At 38.2% G+C, this 21538-nt stretch overlaps 1 protein-coding gene across 2 annotated transcripts; it reads left to right on the top strand.

The window, feature by feature from the left end:
- Positions 1-774: 774 nt before the first annotated feature.
- On the top strand, positions 775-19945 carry HSD17B7 (hydroxysteroid 17-beta dehydrogenase 7). 2 transcript variants are annotated; one of them, XM_051999139.1, is made up of 9 exons: positions 787-899; positions 5778-5981; positions 8125-8217; positions 9314-9428; positions 14205-14399; positions 15838-15942; positions 17052-17108; positions 18857-18955; positions 19803-19945. In XM_051999139.1, exons 1-9 carry the CDS (start codon positions 817-819, stop codon positions 19911-19913), a joined length of 1062 nt encoding a protein of 353 aa, XP_051855099.1. In that variant the 5' UTR covers positions 787-816; the 3' UTR covers positions 19914-19945. The 2 variants fall into 2 exon arrangements, with proteins under 2 accessions (XP_051855100.1, XP_051855099.1); XM_051999140.1 differs by lacking the exons at positions 9314-9428; positions 17052-17108; positions 18857-18955; positions 19803-19945 and having other exon boundaries at positions 775-899; positions 15838-15936.
- Positions 19946-21538: the final 1593 nt, after the last annotated feature.

Raw genomic sequence — 21538 nt, 5'->3', positions numbered from 1 at the left:
AAATTGAAAAAAAATATTTATATCTTAGTGTATTACGGGGAAACAATCTACGAGAAAGTAAAGGAGGCTGCTGAGTCCGCCTCTCCCTGACGTCACCAAGCCCCGCTCCTTTGACATATCTAGCCAAGGAAGCTTGGCTGTAGGGATGCTCTTTAACTCCGCCCTTCGCCCTGTCCCTGCGCAGCCGCACTCCTCCTGCTTTGGCCTACAGCCGCTAGGTGGCACAGTGGATAAAACATTGGTCTGAAATTCAGCCTTAGACATTTACTTAAGCCTCTTTGCTTCAGTTTCCTCAGCTGTAAAATAAGCTGGAGAAGGAAATGGTAAATCACTCCGGCCTGTTTGCCAAATGGGGTCCCGACAGAAAAGAGCGAACAGTCACCCCTCATCTTTTCGAGCATCCCGCCACACCCCCTCCTCAGACGTCATTCAGTCAAAACAAATAGCATGCCTGGACTGGAGGAGGCGCACTGCCGTTTAGTAGGCTGAAACTCCAACCGGGTCTGATAGGGATGAATCCCGATAGCGGGAGTGGTTGCAATCGTTTGAGCCCGCCTCTCGTCCCATCTTCATTTCACCAATGAGCGCGCATCGGGACGTAATGCTGCGTTACGATTGGTCAGAATCACAACGAGGTTGCCTCGAGGCGGGGCGGGGAGAATCCAGAATGAATCATTATTGGACAGCTAGAAAGTGTAGCGCGTGGTGGAATGGAGAGAAGAGGCCCTGGAAGAGAGGGGATTGGTGGACTGGGAAGATGGGCGGGGCCAGAGTTATCGGAAGTTTTTCTAGTGATTTCAATGGGTAGCCTATCATATGCACCTTATCCCCACTTCTGTCAAGCTTCTTTTAAAGTCCGTGGCGATGAAGAAGGTTGTGGTAGTCACCGGAGCCAGCAGGTGAGCGCGTTTCTCTCCCCATAGTAAACAAACTAGACAGAAGCGTCGGGGTTGGGACCCAGAGAAGAGGCGGGGGCTCAAGGCCGGGGTGAAGGCAGTGGGGGCAGAGAACTAGATTCGAAGAGGTTATCAAGCCATACCTTTCCTTCCCCCATCCGATTTTATGGTGAGGAGACCCGCGACCTCCAGAAGGGCAGCAGACCTTCCATTTTTGGACAATTCCAATCGTTAAAAACAAAACAAGCAAACAAATAAAACCATATTTTAAAAATCAGCTTTTTTTTTTTTTCCAGGAACATGCACTTTTTTTTTCTTCCTATTTTCCTGCTTTAAAAAAAAAAAATCATACTAGTTAGCATTTATATAGCGCATTAAAATTTTGCCTAGCATTTTGTATAGGTGTTTGATGCATGTTTATTGAATTGAATTATTAAGTATCTTAGTAAAGCACTGTGACTCTGAGCGGCTCACTTCACGTGTCTGCTTCAATTTCCTCATCTGTAGAATGGGGCTAATATTTAAAGCAGCTGTCTCTCCGGGAGTGATTGTGAAGGCGCAAATGAGACAAAGTGGCAAGTGCTTTGCGCACTTTAGCTATGGAATTACTAGCTGTTGTCCTTAATTTGCATGTTCAAACAAAACAAGCACCTTTGTTCGCCGTGTCCAAAGACTTGTATCTCAGTCTGCAGAGTCACTGCTTGGCTTCTCTGCCAGGAGCTGGATGGGCACCTCCTTTCTTGATCGCCCTTTGGCCCAGCCTGTGTATCCCTTCTTTGCCTTCTGGAGCCAGGCTTGTGAGAGCTTGAAATCAATCATTCCCCCTGCCTCTATTTCAGCCAGTTTACCCAAGGCATGACCTGTCCCCCCCAGAGCAGATAGTCACTGAGAAGTCCAAAATTCCAGAAAAACTTTTTTTTTGAAAAGAGTACAGAAAGGGCCCAGATCTAGCATTAATGAGACAAGCCCAACTTTTAGCAGGGACTGAATGCAGAACTAATTGCTAGTTGATGTCCTTTTGGGGCTGCAATCACAGCTGAGCCACAAGAGCAAAGTCAGTACTTTATAAGTAGGTCCTGATTGATTGACCAGAGTGCTTTTTGTGTTAGATGAATACTTTTGCTATTTAGCTCTTCTTTTCTGTCTTGTACTTATTGAGGTAGACTTCAGATCCCCAAACTTATTCCATCCCTCATTTCCTGAGCTGTCGATAGAGAATATTCTTCAGTCATTTGGATATTTCTGTTTTGTGCTTGAGCTCTTTTTCCTTTCCTATTGCATATACTCATTTACTCTGCAGAAAAATCACTCTTCACAGGCTTTGCTGTCTATTTCAGGAAAGAGTACAGACAGAAGAGCTTGATCATATCACTTTGCTCTGATTCAGAGCTCTTAGTCATCTCACTTGTTTCCCTTACTTTTTATATTTTTGTATGGATGTTAGAAGATAGAGGTATACTTCTTGGATTTTATCTCCTGTGAACTTCTGAGTGTCTCAGCTGCTAATCTTTCTGCATTCTAGCTTGATTGGTGGTTGTCTTTCATTCTCAGAGGACCAAAATGACATCACTATGTAGGAGTTAAGGTATGGTTAACTCCTTTCCTTACTCAGTTGGAATGAATAACATCTAACATCACGTGTCTGCTTCAGTCTCCTCATCTGTAGAATGGGGCTAATATTCTACAACCAGTTAGGCTGGTTGATCAGACCAGTATGATCCCAGAAGGTTCCACCAAAGTTCAGGCACAAATAGGCTATGTGAACATTTGGAATGGGGAGGTCTCCAAATTTGTGCATCTCGGGTTTCCTTTGAGCTACTGCAGTTCTGCTTGACACATAGAGTGTACACCTGTTATGCAGGCATGCCATGATGGATGGTCCTTTGCCAATGTCTCCCATGTCATGCAATCAGTTCCATTTTGATGGATAACCATGGGCTGTATTCCTCCTATGCCTTTCCCTTTTTTAAGTTTAAAGCCCTCTTGATTAGATTTCCAAGATTCTGGGAAATATATCTAGCCATTTTTAGAAACATTTTTTTTTTCTTGCTAGGAACCTGTCCCTTTTTGTGATCCAGAAATCCAAATTCTGTGCTTAGACATCATTTTCTTAGCAAACTTCACTTCCCAAACCTGATTTTTTTCTTCTGAATCCTTTCATTTAATGGGCAGTTGGGATAAAAAATCATTTATGTCCAAAGGGATTTTAGTCTCTTGCCCAGGACTTTGTAATCCTGAGCAATACTCTCTTAGTCCTTTTTCAAATTTTTTTTTGCTTCTGAGAATTACCAAAAGTGAGTAGTAATCATTTGATATGACAAATCATTGGAGTTTTTTTCTGTCACATCATAGATATCAGCTTATAGAAGGCAAAAATTATGTGATACTGTGATGGGCTCAACAAATATAACTCTACTGCAGAGATATCAAATAGGCTGCTACATGTAATCCACAGCACTTCTAGGTGAGACCTGATTCATATTAAAATGTAATTGGGGAATATTCAACAAAATAAAAAGGCAATAAAATATACGTTACAATTTATAACTAAGTATGCAGCCCACAAGTATCCTTAAGTATGGATATTAATGGCCCCTGCTTCTATTTGAGTTTGAGACCAATGCCCTAAAGTCTCTTAGTAAGGTTCAAGTGACCTCTACTCATTTCTCCTTCCTCTCTTTCTAACTGAATGGTCAGCTAATAGCACTTGTGGACCTACAAAATTATTTTTTGGATTAGAAATAACTGCTTCTCAGAGCATCTCACTTCCTCCTTCTTAGAACCCATCATCTTAAACTGTGGGGGTTATGAAATTATAATTTATTATCAGTATATGTTTGATTTGTATACCTGTTTTATATATCTATGTACCCGGGGTTTTATAAAAATTCTCAGGTAAAAAGGGGTTGTGAGTGAAAAAAGTTGAAAAAATCCTGTTTTAGAAAACCTTAAAGTTTATTTGTACAATTAACTGTGTTGCATAATTGATTCAAAAATCTATATTTCTTGCTTGGTCAAAATTTTGCTCTTTATTACTTGAGCCTCATGGGAAACTAGCCTACAGATATACCAACTGGTGTTATTGTCACACTTTTCATTTGAATTCAATGTAGCTGAGCACTATAATTTGTTGCACCAAATTATACAAGTATTTTCATTGGCTGCTTAAAGGCAATTAAATTTTCCATGGGAAAGTTCTTTTTCCATAGTCTTTCAGGAGAGCCAGATCCAAGTTACTTAGGAGTCGTTCATACGCTTGCAAAATGTTGAACTCTCTAACACAATAAATGAAGACAGTTATGGAATTTCCAGTTTCACAGCTTCAGGATCACTGGTTCTCATTTGTATCCATTTTATGCCTTATGCCTTCTGGACACAGGCCAGAATTCTTTTTATCTCAAGTTACCAATGTTTAAGCATCTTCTTTGGGCAAGGTGCCTTGGGAGGGGATGAGGCAAACAAATATAGTTCCTGTCTTCAAGGAGCTTTCTTTTCCCTAGTGGGATTCAATATGCACACAAATAAATATCTGCAGAATTTATTACACAAGCAATACAAAATACTTTGAAAAACTAGAGAGCCCTAACATCAGAACATCAGGAAAGATCTCAGGTAGCGAGTGGCACCTGATCTATGTCCCCCTTTGTCTTTTCAAATACTTCTCTTCCTCCAAACCCCAAGAAACTTTTCATTGCCCTAATGGACCTCATTGCATTAAGGCATTCTGGAGATCATCTGGCATTTTGATAGTATTTGTTTTACCATGGTAGAAATAAAAACATCCCACGATCAATTCATGTCAGCCCTTTCTATATACTTAGGAAGGTGAAAGATCCTAAGTGAAACAATGAAGAGCATGCTGTCGTACATGATATTGTTTGCTCATTGTTAGATGTGGAGAAGAGTTAGAGCTAAGGACAAGATAAACAGAATCCAAATCCTGAGGTCTCTCTGGTGGAAATTTTTAGAAAAAAATTTCGTTTGTGTCTTTGCTTCAAGTATACCTTTCTCTGAGTTCCCCACTATCTGTGGTCCTCTACAGTTATTGTCCACCTGCAAAGCCACCAGGTTTTTTTTCTAGGATTGTTGACTGATTTTTTCTTTTTTTCCTACAGTGATCTTCCTAAGATGCAGATCTGGGCATGTCAACCTTTTCCTTCTCTGTCTTTGTTGAATTTGAGGGGCTCTCTATTACATGAAGGATCAAATATAAAATCCTCTGTTTGGCTTGTAAAGTCCTTTATTACCTGGCCCTTTTTCAGTCTTTTTATACCTTTTTCCCCTCCACATGTTCTATTGTCCAAGGATATCAACTCCCTGGCTGAGAAATCTTCACACGAGAAATAACTCCATGCATTTTCACTCCTTATTCCCTGCTGTCCCTCCTTGCCTCTGCTTCTCTGATTTTAGCTACAATCCCACCACCCTCTGTCAGTAACCTCTTTGAGGCTTTCTAAATATTAGTGCCTTTTCTACGAGATTGTCTCCATTTTGCCCTGTATGTATCTTATTTGTCTGTACTTGTTCAGGCACAGTCTCCTCCCTGTATAACGTGACCTTTTTGAGGGCAGAGGCTGTTTTTGTTTTCTTTGTATCCCAAACCCTTATCACAACACCTGTAAGATAGTAAGTCCTCAGCAGGTGCTTGCTGACATGACTATCATAGATCTTTTGTGGCTTCTCCATTTGCTTCCTTCTGAGAGCTGGATCTCTTTAGCCAAAGTGGGCTGTGTCAGTATTATGAAATAAGATTTCAGATTGGTTGGGAAGGAAAATGAATTTATATTTATTAAAAAAAAAAATAAACCAGAGAAGTGGAAATGGGGGATAGATCTATCCTGGTGCCGATGTGTTGTATCCCTGCCCCATCTGTCATTTCAGCGGCATCGGCTTGGCCTTCTGTGAGCGGCTGCTCTCTGAAGACGATGACCTTCATCTGTGTTTAGCGTGCAGGAACCTGGGGAAGGCCGAAGCTGCCCGAAGATCTCTGCTGTCTTCACACCCGGCGGCTGAGATCAGTCTGCTCCAGATCGATGTTGCCAACCTGCAGTCCGTGTTTCAGGCCTCCCAGGAACTCAAGCAAAGGCACGTGGTGGTGCTCTCCTGAAGGGGTGGGAGGGGATGCTTTTTGTAAAGGGAAAGGTTATCTGTTACCCAGGTCAGCCTTTAAAGGTACAGAATAGTAAAAGCAGCAGCAGCTTGCATGCAGGGGTACTTCCTCTGGGCCAGGCAATGGTAAAGCCACTTTGCAATTGTTATCTCATCCATACTCAGAACCACCCTGAAAGGGTGGGCACCCCTCTGCCAGAATCAGTGCTTCCCCTTAGTTTCTTTGTAGCTCATTCCTGATTTGTAGCATGTGCTCCCTTTGAACTGTGGTTAGAAATTACTTCCCCCTTCTTGATACTTGTAAATGGAGACATCATTGGCTGTAATTGTATATTCTCTTTGGGCAGAATATTAATTGTCCCAAGCACTTTTATGTCCATTTCCACCTCTTTTTGAATCTTTGTAGCCGTCCTGTGAAGTTGATGGAATAGGTCTTCTTTCTGCTTGTTAGTGAGGCACAGAAAAGTAAAGTAAACTTTCTGAGATGACCCAAAACTAACTGATCAGTGACAGAATATAATTTGCTTGACTACATATATTTATTGTTAAAAGGAGTTTGTTTTTCTTCTCTTTTTTCCCCCAATAGAATGGGGAGAAAAGTTGGGAAAGAGAAAGAAAATGGATTTCTGTTTATTATAAAAAAAATTAAACCAGAGAAGTGCAGGTTGGGTCTTACTCATGGGAAATAGATTCTCTTTCAGTTGAAGTTACTATCATTAGTTTTGCCTAATTGTGTTACCTTGTTATACAAGAGTTTTCAAGGAATGGGTAAATCTGGAAATGTTTAGATTGAAATAAACCATTTCAACAAAATTTTTAAAAGAGAAGAAATAGCCCAGAGAACCAGAGTGGCTTAGAGATTAGAGGACTGACTCTGGACCTAGGAAGCTTTGGGTTCAAGTTCTAACTGAAGCTTGGGTTAAAGCTGCTGAGGAGTGCTCCATGTGTGATCCTGTGCAAGTCATCTGAACTCCTGACTGCCCTCTGTAACAATGAAGATAGTCATTTTAGGTCCAGAAGTGACATTTTTTGGTATCAATTAGGGGGATGCCATCCCATCATGACTTTTCTGCACTGATGAAGTCTCAGGCCAGATTCTCAAAAGGTAATTGTTGACTTAAAGCACAGTAGGGTTGGGTTTTTGCATGCTGGAAGTTGGACCTTTACCAGGTGAATGTACCTCTTGTTCTTAAAGAATTTTAAAGAAGGAGAGTTCCTCTTTTGGAGACTAATTGCAGAGTTTCATGCACCTCTACTCCCCAGTTACTGCCTTTATGGTACAGAACCATATAAATTATATTTGAGTTGAAAAGTACAGTGAGACCTTTTGGGAACTATCTTCTAGCTTGCTTATTTATGCCATTTTTATTCTGCAATTATTATTTACAATACAATGCAAAATTATTGTTTACCTCAAAGCTGTGTTTTATTACTTATAGGAAAAACAGTAAGGCATGAAAAATAAAGGTGGTTCTAATTTATTATTTTTTGAAGTAAATTTAAATGTACAACTTTGAAGGTAGTTCATTAAGCTGAAGTCAGGAGATTATTTGTGATGTGGAAATGGAGTCTTTAATATTACATTTCCAGGAAAAGATCAGGATATTCCTAAGTAGATAGCTAGACTAGAAAAATGTATCAGGAACTCATCGTGCAAGGAATAGATTAAGCTATAATTTCCTTTGTCATTTTTTGGTGAACTCTTTCTAAAATCTGAGTTACATGAAAGTGTGACAAATTGAATAAAATTTGGCATTAAAAATAGATGTTCCCCTAGTCTCATTATCATATTGACTGATAATTAGACTCATCTGGCTGTCAATTATTGATAAGGAAATCAAGAGCACTTTTGTGCCTGAAACATGATCCTCACTGGTAAGCTCTTGTACATATGAAGACCTGAGCCAAACAGCTGATCGTGATATTTGAACATTTATTTTGACAGTAACTGTTTCTTAAGAGAAAAGCCTCATGTTTCTGTGTCAACTGTTGCCGTCTTCTAGATTCAGAAGGAGAGTTTGACTCTGTGCACTTTTTAGTGACTATACTCTAAGGTTTTCAAGTTTTCTAAGTGTGTACTGAAGGAATCAATAATCTTGTATCTGTATTTTACTTCTAGGTTTGACCGTCTAGACTACCTCTATGTGAATGCTGGGATTATGCCAAATCCACAGTTGAATTTAAAAGCACTTTTTTTGGGCCTCTTTTCAAGGTAATATGGAGATTTTTCAGATAAATGGATGAACCCAAAAGCATTTGTTAATGCCTTTTGTGTACTAGTCACTGTGTTAAGTGCTGGGGTATAAATAAATACATGAGTTTCAGATCTCTAGGATCTTCTGATAGGAAGAGACAATGTATGTAGCGAAGTCATGGTAAGGGAAGGTGTTTTGGCTTGGAAAGTCACAGAGATGATGAATAGAAACACAGGACATTTAATTAACATACCTTTACCATTAACAGTGTTAAGGATGCTTTGATTATTATTGTCAGATTAAAAAATGAAAAACACAAGTCAGGGAAAGGAGGTGGAAAGGACAGTATAACAAGGCATGAAGATGACTATAGAGAAGCATTTTTAATGATCTAAGGTCAGCTAAATGTGGGCTCTCTCCAGGCAAAACAACCTAATATGATCCTGGGGCAAGAGTTTAGCTTTTCTAGGGCTTTGCCTCAGTTGGTCCAGTTCAGAAAGTGTCTCTCAGTAGGGACTAGATGATGGAGCAAGAAAATGAGTAGTGGGCAGTGGAACGACTCAGTCGAGTTAAGCTTCCATAATTTGTGCCCAGTTTTGTCCATGATCAATATAGCAAATTGAGTTGGGGATGTCAGAGAAAAGTGGGAGTAATTGGGACGAGAGAGAGAATAATTGGGTAAGAGGTGATCTTACCATCTTTATAAAAGGGAAATTTAGTGCTTCCAGTCACATCTTGGATGAAGTATTCTCTAGGATTCCTGAAATCTTGATGATTCTTTTAGGGTGGGCACCCCAGTGGTTAGTTCCTGGAAAGAATGTCTAGGTTTTTCTGAAAGGAAACTTTTCAAAATTCACATAATGCCCAATGATACTTATTTCCCAGCTTTTCAAATACACAGGAACATTGGAGACAACGTGCCTTCTTTTGAGGCTTTGTTCTTGAGTCATTAGCCATATATAATACTCTTAGGTGTATTGTGAAAGAGCTAGATTGCTGTGGTTTCAGCTATGTGATTTGAATACCCGTGGGCAGATTTGGTGAATTTGATTGGACACCAAGAGATCAGGTTAAATCATTCCAACTTTACTGTGTTGTTTTATTTTCTTTCAGAAAAGTATTTCATATGTTCTCTACAGCTGATGGCCTGTTGACCCAGGATGACAGAGTCACTGCAGATGGACTGCAGGAAGTGTTTGAAACCAATGTTTTCGGCCACTTTGTTCTGGTAAAGACAGAGTCTTGAGCTTTTGCTTAGCTAGTGATGGGAAGTTAAAACCACTTATCAATATTGGCCCTTTTCACTCCTGTAGGTGAAATGGATAGGAGTTGAATGCTAAATAAAGGGACTTGATTAGAATAGTGCTGTCTGTTTTTCCTGGGCTCTGTCTCCATTGTTGTCTCCTTGTATAATGGGAGATTACAGTCTGAGTGTCTGTGTGACTTATTGATCTTCACTTCCTTTTATTTTTTTTTAATTATGGTCCCGGGTGTGGTTTATAATTCATCATACATTATTCCTTTTAAACAAATCTGTCTTTGACTCTGTCTTTAGGTGGTTTAGTTACTAGAAGGTGGCATGGACTCCAACAAGGAATTTAAAGAGTTGTTCGGTGTATTTTGAGGTAGCTGATGTAGACATGGCTCTAGAGGTAATTGATGTAGACATGGCTCTAAAGTCTTCTGTGATTCTCCCGATAGAATTCAGGAAGAATTCCAGCCAGCCTCATTTGTATCTGATTTGGAAGTAGATGATTACTATGACCTGTTTGTAGAAAGAGGAAAGGAATATATTCTTTTGCTGTTCTATTAAATATAAATTATTGCTAATATTATTTCTTTAAGTTTTATTTAGAATAGGGTATTATCCTACACACTGGAAAATGGATTCTTATCTGCTTCTAAGCATGGTAATGTGCTTATATCATATAAAATAGAGATTCTTAATTTTTTTTCTTTTTTTTGTCAAGGGAATCTAGTGAAGTTTATGGGCCTCTTCTCGAAATAATGTTTTTAGATGTGTAAAACGTAAAATTGCAAAAGAAACCAGTTATATTGAAATGTAGTTGTCAAACTATGTATCTGTATAAAACATAATGTATAACATTTAGTGATATATAAATGTGCATATGTGAGTATTTATAGGCTTCATCTTTTAAAACTCTGATACTAAAAACTAAAACCAGACAATTTTCAGTTGTCCCCATGTCTTTTCAATCTGCCTAGTCAGCGTTTTTATAAACAATGTCCAAAACACTGTTTATCACCCACCCCCTGCCTTTTAGGAAGCATTTTTTTAAGAAATGGGATGTTGATGTGTATGTAGGTTTCAGATTGTAAATCTGTCAACAGTTATTGGGATGATGGATTTTCTAGTTGAATAGACTTTTGGTGTGTCTGCCATTTTTAATTATCCATATTATTACTTCTCTTTTTCTTGTAGAAGTAAATAGGAGAATTTCCTGTGCCTAGATTAATCTTTTATCTTCCCTCTCCCCTTTACAGAAATTGAAAAGAATAAAAGTTTAATATACAAAATGAACATGAACTCTTTCTGGCATCCCCATTTATCTTCTTAACTGGGTTTATTTTATTTTCTTAGGATCTAACAGGTCCATTCGGGCATCCCACTTATCCTGGGAGATGTCACTTTCTATCAGCTAGATGGTTCAGTCAAACAGATACTTATATCTACTGTGTGATTCAGAATTTCCTAACTGTCCCGAGGCCAAGGGCATTCTCCCTTTTTCCAGTGCTCTGTCTCTTCACTGGTCCTGTAAACATGTCTGGCATTAATCCAGTCTTTTTGGACCTTCTGCTATGGTGATACTGCATTGTCTCACAGATATTGTCTGGTACAAGTTAGGTTCTAGTATTTCCTTGGTTGTTTATATTGCCCAGGTCTAACACTTGATCAGTCTTCTTGTTACCTTAGCCCGACAGCTCCAGGCAGTTCACATATCAGCTTTCATTTGCTTGCTTTGGAAAGAAAAAGAGGTCCTGTGATGAACCACTTTGTGCTCAAAGCCATCCCTAAAGGGGTGCCACTGACGCAGAACAGACTGATGTTCTGTGAGAAACACAGGCACTTTAAGTCATGAATTGTCGGGGGGTGGGGGCGGGATGTTGATTGCATGTATATAAGAGCTTCACATTATTCTCTTTTTTCTAAGACTAACTAGTGGGTACCATTGCCCTCTTCTCAACATGTTAGCCTCTTGTGACAAAGTGATCTTGTCCATGTCCCTCCTAGGAATTTCTTAGGTAAGGGCCATGGACCAGTGCAAAAAACTTATTTTTTCTTATAGATAGCTGATAGTTAAATGCTAAAACATATGAATACAATTTTATCAAAAAAAGTAATCTAGTCTGCTTGTTTCCTTTTTACTCTTTAGAAAGATAAATTATTCCTCTTTATGTTTTGCCTTTTTCTTTACCCCTCTTTAATTGGTCATAATATATCTGGGAAATAGATTATTTTCCTCCTATTTTCCCCTTACTTTTCTTTTATTATTACTTGTTAAAAGTAATTCATTTAAGCATTCACATCTATTTGAGTGGCCTTTTCATAGGAGATTCTTCTCCTCCTTCCTATTAAAGACTTCTTAGTTTCTTCAAACAAAACAACACGAAAGCTCCTCCTGTTCCCTTGTCTTCCTTTTGCTTTCCCTTGCTCTTTGAATTATGTTTTCAGATCAGATGCTTTAAAGGAAACATAAGCTGGCTCTTGTAGGTCTTGGTGTAAAGAATCATAGAATTGTGAACTTTAATATATAATTTATAATTATATATTATCATATATAATTATAATTTATATAATATATATGATGATATATATTTTATATATGGATATATAGATATATATATAATATTTATTTAGAGGTCATTTTATCAAGCTCCCTGTCTAATATTCTCTCTATACAACATCCCTGACAAGTCTTCTTTAGCTGCTAACTACTGATAATGATAGAGATAATGTTAGGAATTAGTCCTTTCCATTTATGGATTTCTCTGATTAGAATTCTTCCTTCTGTGGACATGAAATGTGTCTCTCTCTGACTTATTTGCTTCACGTTTTTCCTTCCTTCCATATCTGTGCATGTCTAATCTTTTTTTTTTTTTTTTTTTTTTTTTTTGGCAAATAAAGGTATACTGTAGTGAAATGTAGTACATTTTTGTCAAGTAACATACATTTGTAAGACACTTAAGTTCTCCTGAATCTTCTTTCTTAAAGGTTAGATATACCCTAGCTTTTCAAACCATCTGTATCTATAACATGATTCCTTTATCATGGTGATGCTCATGTAGATACTCTCCCTTTTCTCAATGGTCCTCCTAAAATATGATGCCCAGAATTAAATATAATATTCCAGGATTGATCTGGCAATCATAGGACACATAGGAACTATCCCCTCCATTGCTGTAAATGCTTATCCTTTTAGCCCAAGATCACATTAAAGAAAATATGGCTGGTGCAGAGAAGGCTTGTCTCAGAGTCAGGTAGACTGAGGTCAAATCTGACCTCTGGCATATACTAAGTCATTTAACCTCTCAATGTCCTGGACGACTCCCTAAGACTGTAAGTTATAGAGCGGGTGGTGATCTGTACTTGTGAAGGGAGTTTTCTATCTGGGAACTTATCTAATCTGTTGAAACCAATAGTCCAGACTTAGGAAAAAAAAAATCACACTGAAAGTTTTGCCATGTTATTGTCTTAGAGACTTTCATAAGAATTGCTTGTCCATGTGCAGAGATGTCTTCAGTGTAAGGCATTGTTTCTTCTTATTAGATTTGGGCCTATTCTGTCAAATTGGATTTCTGTTACCCTACATTAGCTATCCCACTCAGTTCTGAGTTATCTGTGGATGTGATAATCAATTCCTTTGTGTTCTTTTCATCTAAGACAGTGATTAAATTGCAAAACCAAACTGGCTGAGTCAATAGCAAGCCACCAGGGCCTTTCCAGATTCATAGAGATCTGTTAATTAGTATTTTGGTTTGGTCATTTAACCTAGTTATGCATCTTGCTACTGTCTGTAAAGCATTCTTCTATCCTGCTACTCTAGTAACTATCAGAAAGAAGTGAGTCGTTTGGCACAATATGTTCGTGATCTTCCGATGCTGATTCATTGTGATCACTTCTTCCTTTTCTAAGTGCTTGATGATCCCTTTGAGGATTTTGTAGTAATGGTTTTTAGGTGGTCTGTTTAACAGGCAATGTGCCTTTTCCTTTTGGAAATTGAGATGTTATTTGCCTGACTACAGCCCTCCAGTAACTTTCCTTTCTCCTTGATGCTCCAGAGATCATTGATCATAGCTACAGATTCTTTGGGCCACATGAACTCAATTTGGCAAAGTCATTCCTCATATGTGTTGGATGTTTCTCTGATTTTTTTTTCTCTCCAATTAAGTTTGAAAAGAATTCTCCTTAACTGGAGCAAAATAAGTCTATTAATATTGTAATATTATTCCCAATCAAAGAACTTCTCTTTTTTCTTCTCTTTTGGAATATAGTTTGGGAAAGTAATTGATGTTCATAGTTGAAATTCACAAAAAAACTTTTTCTTTGGGCTTTGGTTTTCTTGGCATTCTTATGGATCTGTGCCACCCCATTCTGCTTATCCTTGGTGGTATGACCTTGTCTCTGCTCCATCTTATGTAGAAGTCCGTTCACTCTTAGCTCATCAGAGGATTCCTTGTGCACACACATCTCTGTCTAAGGACTCTCTCCAGACCCTTGCTTTCTTCCCCATGAGGTTAATGATACTGTGTTGTCAGAATTTTGTTTCGGAGAACCTTTCATCCTTCCCGTGAAAATCATGGAAGAAGGCAACAAAGTTGATGGCTGGAGGACTGATAGTTTAGTGACATTCTCTGTGGGGTTTATGGATTAGATTTTGGCTCTTTTTGATTCATTTATTTTTAGTAAACACTGAAAGCCTCTGGAATCTTACCAGTACCTCTAAAAGATTTTTTTTTTTTTTTTTTTTTTTTTTGGTCTCAGATTCGGGAGCTGGAGCCTCTGCTTTGTCGCCCTGACATCCCATCTCAGATCATCTGGACATCTTCTAGCAATGCTAAGAAAACTAATTTTAGCCTTGAAGATTTTCAGCATGCTAAAGGCCATGAACCCTACAGCTCTTCTAAGTATGCTACTGACCTTCTGAGTCTGGCTTTGAACAGGAATTTTAACCAGCAGGTGAGGAAGTCCTTAAGAGTTGGAGAGATTAGGAGTGAGGATAGTAGGTAGCTGTGTGGCCATGGACAAGTCATTATACTCTCTGAGATATAATTTCTTCATGTAAAATGGTAATTATACTAGTAGCACCTCCTAGAATTTATCAGGAGGCTGGATCAAAGGTAAGCATTTTTGCAAATATCATAGGAATATAAGAGGGTAGATTATGTTGTCTTCCTCACAGGATTATGAAGAATGTGCTTTGGAGGCCCTAAAACTATGTGAATATAATTTTTTTTTTTATTCTTGACAATCCAGTTGACCTATATGTAATGACTAGAAAGATTTCAGGGCATTTTTTACTATTGGTTTAACTTGAATGTTTTAATGACAAGAAACAACAGAAAAACAAAATGGTTAGAATAATGCTATTTACTTTATGGTTCTCAAATTGACACTATGATTCTTTGGACTTTAAATTTTTGTATTTCAATGTTGTGTCTTACTCAGTTGTACAGCCTATCCGATTGTGTTTGGCTCTTTCAGTCAATGACGATTTCAGAAGTGGCTCCAAAGTCACACTGCTGAGAGAGCCACAGGTCTGAAGATTTGGGGAAGTAATCCTTGTTAGTGGACTTGACTTTTGAAAAGATTGTAGAGGCTGGGATTTTGGAGAGCTCTTTGATCCTGTTCTGGACAGGGAAATACAAGGAAGGAAAGAAATAAGGCTTCACTAAGTGCTTACTATGTGCCCAGTCCAGTGCTCATTAAGCATTGATGAAAAACAGCAAAATTCCTAGAGTGGCCAGACTTCTCTCTGGGAGCCAAGGATCGGGCTCTATTACCAGTGCTCTTAAACGGCCAGTGCTAGAATCCTGGACAAGTTCTCTGTTTGTCCATTTGTAAAGTGGAAATAGCTCTGTCTGACCTGCCTAACCCATCAGGGAAGGATCAAGTAAGAAAAGATGAGAAAGTTTTTGAGTACAGTTAAGCAGGTGTCACTTGACCAGCCACAGCATGCCAGGCAGAGAGGCAACATAGCATATCAATTAGAGAATTAGCATGGGAATCAGAAGGACCTGGGTTCAGATCTCCGCTCTCTGTGATCCTGGGCAAGTTATTTAATCTTTCTGTTTTCCAGGCTGCTCTCTAAGGCTATCAAATGACCTACCTTGGGAAACAGAGTTTTCTTATTGGGAATTTCCTGATAACAATGAAATCACAGGTGGGGGCCAAAAAATAAGAAAAGTCTCAGGTGCTGAGGGATGTAGAAAAATACAATAAATATTTCTGCCCTCAAATAGCTTAGACTTTGTAGGTAGAAACATACACAATAAATACAGACCCTGGAGCAGGATCCCCACAACCTTAGCTAAACTTGATCTTGACCCACAGCCAGTCCTTCACATGGCAAGACCATTCCCATTTCCTTCATTCCCACTTCTTTACATATTGCCAGGGCCTGTATTCCAGTGTAATATGTCCAGGAACTGTGCTGACTAATTTGACTTATGGAATTCTGCCACCTTTCATCTGGACACTCTTGACTCCAATCATATTTTTGGTGAGTGATATGTTCTTTCTTCATTGTTTTTTACGCATAGGTTCAGATTGGGATCATAGTAGATAAATTTCTGTACACAGAAATGATTTGCTCATCAGAGTAATAGTATATCTTGTGGTTTTAGGAAGATTCAAAATTTATTTAATAGGGTGCATCACTCTACCCAGCATATATATAGCCTTTCTAAAGCTAGGGAAAGAGGTCTAGATACTTTTCTTCAAAGTAGACATTTTTTTCCTATTTTCTGAGAACCATAAATTAGGAAAGCTTTGTTCTAGCCCTGGCTTTGCCACTTGTTGGCAGAGTGACCTCAGGCAACTTATTGTGGACTCTGATTCCCAATTTGTAGAATGAGAAGGCTGATTGAGATTGGATTATCTGACTCCACTTTGAAGGACCCTTTTTTCTTTTCTTTCTTTTCCATGATTAGAGGTTTGTGCTCCTCTAATTTATATTAGAATAACTACAGGAGTTCTGGACTTTTTATCCTTTGTCCATCCCCAGGATGGATAATTACGAATTCTTAGCTAATTCTTACATTCAAGATAAAGAATGGAACAAAAGCCTTTTTGGTTGTTCATTTCCAAGCCAACTAGATCTCTTCAGTAGGCCTTTTGTAAATAATTGATAATTTGGGGAATAGTAATGCATGCTAATTGTGCTTCCCTAGGGGAGACTACATGAGCACAGAGATTATGTAGCAACTCTAACTGAAGAATGACTTAGTAAGTCTGTTCTTTGAAAAGTAGGCAGAATAGATTCTAGAAGGGAGCCTAGCCCAGGGGAACAAGGCCTGAGAACCCCAATGAGTATGGGATCAATAGTTGCTTTAATCTTTGGTAAATAGTAAGTGTCCCTTTGAGGGCTAGTTTACTTCTCAAGTGGTGAGAGTATAATTCCCAAGGTGGCTCTTATCTCTGACAAATGTATAAATAGACACTCAGTTGTGAGGAGATCTGAGTTTTATTAAAAATCTTATATACTGAGCTATAAGAAATTCTGGGAGGGATTTGCTTCTTTCAGGGTTTTGTGTGCTAGAAATTGAACAACTAATGATTTACGTGTCCCTTGTACATGGTAACAAATGGCTTTTTTTTTTCTTTCTTTAGCTGCGCTTTTTTGTAAATTCTTTAACAATCACACCTTACAATGGAGCAGAAGCTTTGGTATGTGCCTGGGACCTTGATGGGAAATGGCATAAGAGAATATAACCTGAAATTCAGTGGTTACTGATGACAGAGAGAGAAACAGAACCCTTGGAGTCCTGGGATCTGGGGAGAAGGAAAAATGGCCTTAATACCTCCATCTTGGCGAATGCTTTTGGAATTAATATACTTGTTAGTAGGGGACAAGTTAATTGTGGAGGCTTTAATCTCTAAAGTGCTCTTTATTTCACCTTCTCTGTAAAAAAGGAAGCCAGGGGAATCTAAGGAGGCTGTGCAGGCTGTTTTTATTTGAAAGGATGTCTCTGGGAAGAGGATGGCACTTACTCTCATTGGGAAAGGGTAGCAGACGGCCACTCCCAAAGTTTTTAATGTGAAGTTTTTAATGTGAAGAAGCACTGCTTTATAATAAAAGAAGTGCAGAAATGCTTAGACTGTTTTGTGAAACTGTGTTCCCTTCACTCTATAAAGATCTCCAAGTGCAGCTAGCACAACAGCTTCTTGTAGACAGAGGAGAGGGAATCCATCATCTCAGCAACCAACTGGAACATGTTGGCAGCTGTCCTCCTAGTCTCCATTTCTGCAGTTACAGGGCCATTTAGGGCCTCCTTCTTTTGGGAATGGTCAAGACAACTGTTTTTGAAGACCTACCATAAGTTCAGCCCAGTGCTAGGTATAATGGAAATACAAAAGAATAAGACAGGAAAGATAGCACATAAAATATAGGCACAGAAAACAGTATAAAATTAAATGTAATCAACTGTTCAATGATATGATATAGATAATAAAGGCCAGAAGAGTGATATTAGGGCTCACTTAGTTGAGGGAGGCTTCATAGTAGGTAGGACTAGATTTGGATCTTAGAGAATTCACATGTTTGGAAAAGTTGGGATGTTAAGTCAGCTTCTTGGGCACAAGGCAATATCCTTGCTTCTCTTAATTATTTCTGCCTAACTTTATTGGAGTTACTTTTGATTTATGAGAAAGATAATAGCTCACATGTATAGAGATTTGAAGAGTGCAATTATCTACTTGGAGATTTCTTTTACCTGGAGAGAAGGCTACAAGAATGTATTAGTGAAGATATCCCTTTCTCATTGCCATACCATGGTTTGAGGGCTCCATTACTACGCTGGATAATTTGGATGAATGGTTGGACATGGGCTTGGAAATTTGGTTTGTCTCTCCTGTTTTCAATCTTTAGCAGGAAAATGTGACTGATAATCATTTTTCACTAGATAATAATATGAAAAACACTTGCAGGATGTTTAGTATATGTACATATATGTACACACATGTGTATATACATATCCATAAAAACACACGCGTATGTGTGTATAATATATCTATATCTATACCTTTAAATCCAAGAGTTAATATTTCATTTAAAAAACTATATGATCTGTGAGTTATACCATTTAATAGCATAAACTTGAGTATCTTTGAGGAAGGAACTAGACTTCATACCTGATCTTTAAGGTAGACTTTGAAGGTCAACCATATCTTATTTAGCTTAAAATATTTATCGAAAGGACTGCTTGATCACTTGGTTATACTTCTTTCTTTCATTGGGTTGATTGCTCAACAACTCCATGTAGCTGTGAGCAATTGTAGAATCTTAAAGATGAAAGATTTTGCCAAATGGTGATTGATAGGCTTTTAAAACTTGTTCAAAGCTATTTAAAGTATTTGATGTTAAAAGTTACCCTAAGATAGCTGTGACTCATACGTTCTTTCCTCCTCTTTTCTAGTTATGGATTTTCCAACAAAAGCCTGAGTTTCTGAATCCCTTGACCAAATATCATAGTGCTACCACAGGTCTTGGAAATAATTATGTGAACCCTCAGAAGGTAAGTTCCATTAAAGATAGACTGGTAAGAAGAACTGGTGACAGACTGATTACCTAAAAAAAAAAAAAAATCTGTTCAACAGTTGCAGAGGGCTGTTCTTTGAAATGATTTTTTAAAAAATTTATTACAAATTTTAAAAATTGTATTAGGAACATGACAGATGTCAAATATAAGTATTTCCATATATAATACGAAAAAGAGGCTTGTCTATGAAACTATAAATTTAGTACATAGATATTTACATATATATGCTATGTATATTTCTATATGAAAATTGAGCACTTTTACAACCAATGCCCTGCTTATCTTTGACTCTTCCTGAACTTTGTTTTTTTCTCTTGTGTATTTCTAATGTTTCATTGTTCCTTCCATATCACTGTCTCTATCTATCTGTCTTATCCTAGTCTCTGTCAGTTTCAAGATAAACTGTTGTTTAGCCTTCTTTGCGTGATTTCTCTAACTGCAAATATGTTATAATTCCTCAAGCTGATGAATGCAGAGTTGGAAGGAAGAATTTTTTTTCTTGCAGACATCAAAGCAACAAATGTATTTATATTAGATTCAAATTTACAATTCTCTGAGCTTTTCCCCTAAGTTGGCATTTTTCTCTTGGCAGGACAAAATTGTGATTTTCTGTCAACTTTAGATTGTAGTGACTTTTCTTAGTGTGGCACCTCCAGTGAAGAAGCCCTCTTTCTTACCCCATATCATTATTGTAGCAGCAGAATGTTGCTCATTGGCAAAACTTTTCACCTTCTTTTGCCTTCAGGACTTTTTCCTTCCTTTTATCCTATTTTTTCCTTCCCCAGTGGGACCCTTCATATTCCTAATTCTGCTTTTCTTGCAGATGGATCTGGATGAAGAAACTGCTGAAAAGTTTTACCAAAACTTGCTGGACCTGGAAAAGCACTTTGGGGCCATCAGAGCCAAGTCACTGGATAGCAGGAGTCAAAAATGAACTTAGTTAAACATTAAATGCTTTCATTCTGAGGGCCTCTGCTTCCATTCAGTTGGGTGGACCCCATTTATAGAACAACCAGAACATTCTTGTTTCCCTCTCCCTGATGTGTGTATCTTTGTGTGTGTGTGTGTGTGTGTGTATACATGGTGTACTATAAAAGAGGGAAATAACTCATTTCTTAAATGTCCAGATAGAAACAACCCCACTGTCATTTCTCATTACTTCTGGTCATTGCTTTTGAGAGTTGGGCTCTTATATTTCATATTCAAATATTCCATATTCCATATGGACATTTCATATAAGGACTTTGTGCCTTATTTCTCCCTCCATAACATATTTAAACTATGTATGACATCACATCTTTTAGAAGGGAATGGGCGTTTTGTGATTTAAAATTAAAATCCTTCATTTGGAAGGTTAAATTACTCCGTAGATGAAAATTAGCATCAAAGCAAGCCTCAGTGGGCAGGCGTTCTACTCTCTTTTTTGTGGGGAGTGGACATAATGTCTTTTTGTCTTGCCTGGCCTAGAAACACCATGGTCTCTCATGAGCCCAGTCCCAGTGCTGATCGCCATGGAGGCTTTAACACGTTCTGTTTATCTTGGGGCAGTTCACTCTTCCTTCCTTGGAAAGCTCCTGAGGGCCTGGTATGTTGGTGCCAGACTTAGCTCAGGCTTCTGATTGGCATTTGTCCTTCTGTGGCCCAGAGACCCTGAACTCAAGCAATCCTCCAGCCTCCAAGTCCATCCCTCTTAAAAAAGTAAAGGGCATTAACACTATAAAACCCAAGAGCATGATAGAGTTCTGGATTCCTCCAACAATAGTTATTAACATTGCCTTCCTGAGCAAAATCACTTGGCTTATGAGTCTGATTCTCCACTAGGGAAAGAGGAGGGATCTTATCTTCCCCTCTTTGGAGGCTTCATGAAGATCCAGTGCATTAATATGTTCAAAATAAAACCAACTTGTTTGGATATGAATTATGCTTTCTGGGGTGATCAAAATAAAATTTTCACATGAAGTTAATAGATCAGAACATTGTGATCCAGTTTACTGCAAAGCAAAGACTATTGGTAGATATAAATTGCAATTCAAGGACAACTTATTTTGGGGATGAAAAATGATGGCCCTCAACTATTAAAAAAATAACATAACAACTGCTTTCTGAATATACATAATGTCTTTTTTTTTTTTAAGGCAAACCAAAAATAATTTTTTGGGGGATTACATTTTGAATTCTGTCTCCTTTCCTCCCAAACCTGAATTGGAGAAGGGCAACATTCACTACAGATTTATATGTGGAGTGATCTAATGCATTATCTATAATCTCTTAAGAATTTATTTTATCCTGTTCAGCACTCAGAAGCTTGAAGACTTATGGTACCTACTTCTTGTATTTGTTATCATGTTTAAATGGTAGTCTTTATTCTTTATTTATTTGAGAGGCAATATAGCATAGAAAAGAAAAATAGTAGATTCAGAGTCAGAACACCTTGGTGGGAGTTTGGGCCCTGCCGCTAGCTGTATCACCTCAGGAAATCTTTTTACTTCTGAGACTTACTTTCCTCCTGTAGTAAAACAGAGATATGGTTACTTTTCCCAGTCTTATTCTGGGGCTGTT

The sequence above is a fragment of the Antechinus flavipes genome, chromosome 4 (genome assembly GCF_016432865.1).
Source record: "Antechinus flavipes isolate AdamAnt ecotype Samford, QLD, Australia chromosome 4, AdamAnt_v2, whole genome shotgun sequence".
NCBI lineage: Eukaryota > Metazoa > Chordata > Mammalia > Dasyuromorphia > Dasyuridae > Antechinus > Antechinus flavipes.
The sequence above is the reverse complement of the archived record's forward strand: the minus strand, read 5'-3'. Positions and strand labels throughout refer to the sequence as shown.

What these genes read in the sequence shown, in the direction of transcription:
- HSD17B7 (XM_051999139.1), top strand. Translation starts at nt 817, where the DNA reads ATGCACCTTATCCCCACTTCTGTCAAGCTTCTTTTAAAGTCCGTGGCG. An exon ending in TCCCAGGAACTCAAGCAAAG is followed by an intron (nt 5,982 to 8,124) that starts GCACGTGGTGGT and finishes TTTTACTTCTAG; the next exon opens with GTTTGACCGTCTAGACTACC. An exon ending in ATTATGTGAACCCTCAGAAG is followed by an intron (nt 18,956 to 19,802) that starts GTAAGTTCCATT and finishes CTTTTCTTGCAG; the next exon opens with ATGGATCTGGATGAAGAAAC.